Raw genomic sequence first — 6,420 nt, 5'->3', positions numbered from 1 at the left:
AAAATTTAAAAAAAAAAAAGAATAAAAAGAAAAAAAAGCAGGGAGAAAAATGTTAGAAGCCCAAACTGAAATGAAAACCAACCCTGTAAGAAAGAAAAGTCAATCAGAAAACCAATGAGACAAAGCACCTTTATGAGGCCTGTACAAAACCAAGACTGGCTAAGCGCTGCGGGCGCAGGAGCATGAACAGCAGGCAGCATGTTTCAAATGGCATGAACAGTGAAATGGTCAAAAAAGTCACTTCTGAACTTTGTTAGTAGAGTCTAAACTACATGGTCTGCTAAAACTGCAGTAAAATGTGCTGACTGGTGTGGAGAGCATTCACATGACCTGGTTTAGTCCCTGGGAGCTCTGGGGGTACTAGTTAGTTCATATTGTTGTTCCTCCTATGGGGCTGCTTTGCAGGGTAAATTCCTACTGCTTGAGAGACAGGCACACCTAACCCGTAATTCTCTCCGTATGCCCTCAAGCACTTAGGTTGATGCCTTATCCACAGCAAGCCCCAATAAATATTTAATGAATGAAACTAACTACCACAGTTGGAACCTGAGGCTCTGTAATTATACAAAGCATAAAGCAGGACAAATTTTAGCCATTAAAAATAAGAAGAATAGCACGGCACATTTGAAACACCTTAGTGAATCTTTAGGTGAGGATTTCGATTCCGTTAACAAGACAGATATACACAGAGCATAATGTAGGCACTTACTGTGAAAGTCAAAAGCCCATCAGAGAGACACGTATATTTGATGGAGTGGTTAGAAAATGTGCTTTTATTCATAGGATATTTGCCATAAAGCAAAGGTTTTTCTGTTAGACTCACTTCAAAATTTACAATCTGCTTGCTTTTCAATTAATTTTTCATGACAAATGCTAAAATATGACCCGTTTTCTTTTCCTGATACTATCCAATGACTGCCCAACTACACGATAAAATTATATTCTAAGAAATGTAAAAGACTGTGGCTTAGAGTTAAAAACATTAAGTTAATTAGGGTCTAGGGGCATATATCAGTATAGAGCATGCTTAAAATAAGCAAGGCTCTGGGTCCAGTTACCTGTACCAAAACCCAGAAACAACCCCTCTCCCCCAAAGAAGAACAACAAAATAAATCAGCAAAAGAGAAATATCATTGGGATAAAAATGAAAATATATTTGCCACATGATTTTTTTGTTGTTGTTTTATTAGGTATTTTCTTTATTTACATTTCAAATGTTATCCCCTTTCCTGGCTTCCCCTCCCAAAACCCCCCATCCCTTCTTTTCTCCCCCTGCTCACCAACCCACCCACTCCCACTTCCTGGCCCTGGCATTCCCCTACACTGGGGCATAGAACCTTCACAGGACCAAGGGCCTCTCCTCCCACTGATAACCAACAAGGCCATCCTCTGCCACATATGCAGCTGGAGCCATGGGTCCTCCATGTGTATTCTTTAGTTGGTGGTTTAGTCCCTGGGAGCTCCGAGGGTACTAGCTGGTTCATATTGTTGTTCCTCCTATGGGACTGCAAACTCCTTCAGCTCCTTGGGTTCTTTCTCTAGCTTCTCTATTGGGGACCCTGTACTCAGTCCAATGGTTGGCTGAGAGCATCCACCTCTGTATTTGTCAAGCTCTGGTAGAACCCCTCAGGAGACAGACCAGATGTTCTTCAACAGAGGAATGGATACAGAAAATGTGGTACATTTACACAATGGAGTACTATTCAGCTATTAAAAATGAATTTGTGAAATTCTTAGGCAAATGAATAGAAGTAGAAAATATCCTGAGTGAGCTAACAACCCATAGCACAGGTGGGGGATCTAGTTTGTCTCCTGAGAGGTTGCTAGTTTGTCCTAAAACTGTAGAAGTGGGGTGGCTGGTGGCAGTTCCCTTTTCTTGTACTTTATAGCCATCAGACGGTGGGTTGCTCTGTGAGGGTCCCTCTTGGCTTCATTCCTATCGCCTCCCATGCCCCTCCCTGGGTCCTTGGCCCAGACACGGTGAACCGCAGTCTGTGGGGGTATGGGACAGGGATGGCGAGTGCGCTCATCTGTAATTATATTTCATGTAGTTAGTAACAACCCCTACACCATTCCAGACTACGGATCATTTTATTTGTATATCGGAATTATAATGCTTTGAAGTTGATTAAGTGAAATAGTATTTACACCTCTTACTGATTTTTAAAAATCATGTGGTAACTCCCAGGCATATACCCAGAAGATGCTCCAACATGTAATAAGGACACACGCTCCACTATGTTCATAGCAGCCTTATTTATAATAACCAGAAGCTGAAAACAACCCAGATGTCCTTCAACAGAGGAATGGGTACAGAAAATGTGATATATTTACACAATGGAGTACTACTCAGCTATTAAAAACAATGAATTTAAGTGCAAATATAGAGACAGATGTTAGCAGCCAACCGCTGCACTGAGTGCAGGGTCCCTAATAGAGAACTTAGGGAAGGGACTGAAGTTGTTGAAGGGATTTGTAACCCCATGGGAAAAACAACAATATCAACCAACCAGACCCCCTAGAACTCCCAGGGACTAAGCCATTAACAAAGGAGTACATATGGCTCCAGCTGCATATGTAGCAGATAATGGCCTTGTCATGCATCAATGAGAAGAGAGGTCCTTGGTCCTATGAAGGCTGGATAGATGCTCCAGTGCAAGGGAATCAAGGGCAGGGAGGTGGGAGTGAGTGGGTGGGTGGGTGAACACCCTCATAGAAGCAGGGGGAGAGAGGATATGATAAGGGGTTTCTGGGAGAGGGAAACTGGGAAAGGGGGATAACATTCGAAATGTAAATAAAGAAAATATCCAATAAAAAAAAAGGAGGTGGCTGATTGGTGCATTTAGCAAATGGTGCTTCCCTCAGCCACTTAGCAGATGAAGTCACCCCTTATCCTCCAGAATGAACGCACATACTCTTGCTCTCTCAATCATCTATGTGCTGGGAGTTTTGGGTGCCAGCTTTCCAAAGAAATCCTTAAATGACTCTTAATGGCAGTTTCATTTTACCAACTTATTTCTCATTTAGTCAGATATCTCTCATGGCATTGCTGATGTGTGTAATTGCTTGCTTGGTGTCCATTCATTTCAGTCTTGAGGGCTCAGCCTCATTTTAAGTCTATTATCACCATGTCCTCCAGCTAAAGTCTTAACAGAGTTTATGCATCCTATGGATTTACTGTACATAAATATTTAGTTACTCATAAAATGGAAGTTTTGTTTTATATCATAGATGAAACAAGGTTTTCAGAAAAGCTACTTGTTTTAATAACTATGATGATTTTAAATAATAACAAAGAATTACCATGTAATGCAAAGCACAGGCTTTTTAAAAATACCAATTATGGTGACCTTGAGTATGTTTTTACAAGATTAGAAAGTGTCATGTCTTAATCTGTAATAAGAATGTAATGTACAAATGTTCTGTGTGTCAGTTTATATATCTGGTATTTTATATTGTGGTACCACTGTAACATATTATGTGAATGTTGGTATTACTCTATAAAGTGGTTAATGTTTGCGGGAAAAATAAATAAATACAGATGACTGGAAAAGCACACTAAAAGAAGCTTGTTTTCAGCTTAATTGTCGGTGCAGAACTGGTGGTGGGGGCGGGCCGCCTGGCAGCTGCTTTAGCTTGGCTGGCCTGGCTTGCGCGGACAGCAGTTTCTAGGCGTGCTTTCAGTTCAGGAGCAGCCCCCATTACCGTCTTGAAAGCATGTGGGTACAGAGGTCCGATATGCATTAAGTTCTGCAGTGCAAACTCATGAAGATCTTTGGAGATCGAACTTGCTGAGGCGAAAGAATTTTCATCCAGCAGGTAAGAGATCAAAGTGGGCACTAGAAGAGCGAGTAACTGGACTCCTGTAACAGAGGACAGAAAGGTCTGGCCTGACTGGAGAGAAGGCAGATAATAAGTATTTTTATTTTAATTTTATGTGCACTGGCATTTTGCCTGTGTATGTGCCTGTGTGAGGGTGTCAGATCCTCCGAGACTGCCTTTACAGACAGTTGTGAGCAGAAGAACATCCAGTGCTCTTAAAGGCCGACCCATCACTCAGCCCTGCAGCTTGTCATTTTTAATAATAACAATATATTATATAATACGTAATAAATACTATTATGTATGTTACTTGTGCAACTACAGTTTAATAGCAAACAAGGCTGTAGCCATGTCTCTGAACTAAATGAGTCTCAAAGAATAAAGATTTAAGCATCAGAACAACTAAAGCATTATGATTTCCATCTTCAGGTCAGATCAGTTGGCAGTATTAGTAAGATGTGCCAATAAGAAACACGGTATTCCTTGGCTTATAAATGTTTCACACTACAGCAAGACTTTTAAGAGACAGAATAAGCATATACCTAGTAAGTATATGCATAAAGTAACTGGACCTTTTTAATTTAAAATTTAAGACTAAATGCTAAGCAAAAATAAAGGTGGGGTGGAGGTATAGCTTGGTGATAAAACGCATGTGCCTGGGTTTAATTTCAATTCGCAGGGGTAAAAGTGGTAAAATCACTTAGTAAATAGGATTAGATAGACTAGGAGGATAGTAATAAGTAAATAAATAATGACTTGAATGTTAATTTGATAACATCTTTTAGATTTTTTAAAAATCTTATATAGTCACATGACTTTAAGAGGATAAACCTTTAGGTTTTGAATTATCATCTGACTTTTCTGACCTCTTTGCAAATATGATCGCTTTTCATGAAAAACTTTCCCAGAAATTGTGAGGATAGTTGAGAATGTTGAAAAGCTATTGTGTGGCTGGAGATACGGCTCAGCAGTCGATCATGTGCATGAAGCCCTGGGCTCCATCGCCAGCAGGGACAAACTGAAGTCATGTCAAGACTGAGGTAGTGAGGACAGGAGGACTGCTCTGAAGAAGATGGCTTGGAAGGCAATAAACTAAAGTGTAGGCTACTTGGATACAAAGTAGGATTAACTGTATTTTTATTTTCATTTTACTAACTATAAACTTTATAAATAGGCCTTAACCTTATTCACTTTGTAATGACAGCACTGATCTTGCTGCCCTTCAGTATTTAAAGTATTTCTGAACTGACTTGTCTTTCAATTCCTTAACAGATGCCCACATTTAATGTAAGCTTACCATGGAAGCAGAGATGAGACCCCTGCCCCCATGCTTAGCATGCCGCCCAGGCTTGCATGTGAAGGCGAGGAGGTCTTCCCCAGCTCAGGGAGAGGATCTTCAAAATTAGGAGCAGCTTAATGTTTAATCATAAGGTATTCGTTGCAATTTTTAGCCTTCCCACAAGAATTAGAAACCAAATTTTAGTACACATCTGCATACATTTCTGGTTCAATAAAGGCATTTTGCAGTTTTCATGAAGCAAAAAGTTAAGTATCAAAACCTGAGGTATCTTATGATACTTGGTGATTCTACTTCATGGTTATAACAGAAAGCTTATATAATTCATATTTTATAATTCATATTTTATTTTAAAAATTGTATTAAATCTGTACTGTTTCTAGTTCTTAAAAACACATTGCTAGAAAATTAAAAACAAAATCCATGTGTTAAAATGCCCTCAGTAATTCACTGAAAAATAAATATAAACTCAATACATTTTATTAATAACATGAGTAAATACATTATATACTCAGACTGTAACTGCTTTTCAGAAAACTCACTGCTACAAAGCTCGTGTTTGACATTAGGACTCATAAATAATATAGCTCTTCATTTTGGACTAGTGGCTTTTAATCAGAAAATACTTACTGTTCTGTTCTTCCCCAAGAGCAACCAATGTTTCAAGAACTTTAATTCCTTCTTGGACAGCCAAAAGTTCCGCGCTACTGGCTGGTCTGTCTCTCTCCACAGCTTTCAGCTTTCCAACCACTAGTGGAGCTAAGGAGTGGATGTAGGGAGTCGAGAGCGCACGATTGGAATGCTGGAAGACGGAGAGGAGAAGCTGGTAGCACTTGGTTTGAACCTATGTAAGAGAGACATTTTCTTAATTAATGGATCTGGCAGATCTAAATGAAACTGGAGATTAAAGAAATTCTTATGCATAAGTTAGCAAAATCATTAGGCCTTATATAACAGTGTTTCTACTGTGTGGGAAAGCTAGTAACTAGAATTCAATTCTTCCTTTAATGTATAGTTGTCTAATTTTAATGCAATATAGTAAGGGAGGCTAACAAATGACTGGCCTGAAATAAAGCTACAAAAACACACCATTTAGATACATTAACCCCATTTGATTATTTGGAAACAACTGTTTATATCAATTTCTAGGTCTAGAAAGGAGATTCCCATTGGCTATACCTAGATTAGGAAAACCTCATATTAACTTTTTCTTTTCTTGTTTCTTTTCTTTTTTTCTTTCTTTCTTTCTTTCTTTCTTCCTTTCTTCTTTTTCTTTCTTTCTTTCTTTCTTTCTTTTTTTT

General features: G+C 39.0%; 1 protein-coding gene across 1 annotated transcript in view; it reads right to left on the bottom strand.

Moving 5' to 3' along the window:
* Nucleotides 1–3,242: 3,242 nt before the first annotated feature.
* Heatr5b (HEAT repeat containing 5B) overlaps nt 3,243–6,420 on the bottom strand; it is a 91,718-nt gene continuing 88,540 nt past the window's right edge. The window contains exons 35-36 of the mRNA XM_031357810.1: nt 5,750–5,963; nt 3,243–3,863 (exon numbers count right to left, since the gene is read on the bottom strand). Coding sequence (XP_031213670.1) covers nt 3,559–3,863; nt 5,750–5,963 — 519 coding nt within the window. The 3' untranslated portion in view covers nt 3,243–3,558. The remainder of the gene's footprint in view (nt 3,864–5,749; nt 5,964–6,420) is intronic.

Source organism: Mastomys coucha, unplaced genomic scaffold (genome assembly GCF_008632895.1).
Source record: "Mastomys coucha isolate ucsf_1 unplaced genomic scaffold, UCSF_Mcou_1 pScaffold6, whole genome shotgun sequence".
NCBI lineage: Eukaryota > Metazoa > Chordata > Mammalia > Rodentia > Muridae > Mastomys > Mastomys coucha.
Note: the sequence above shows the minus strand (reverse complement) of the source record. Positions and strands in the feature narration are given on the sequence as shown.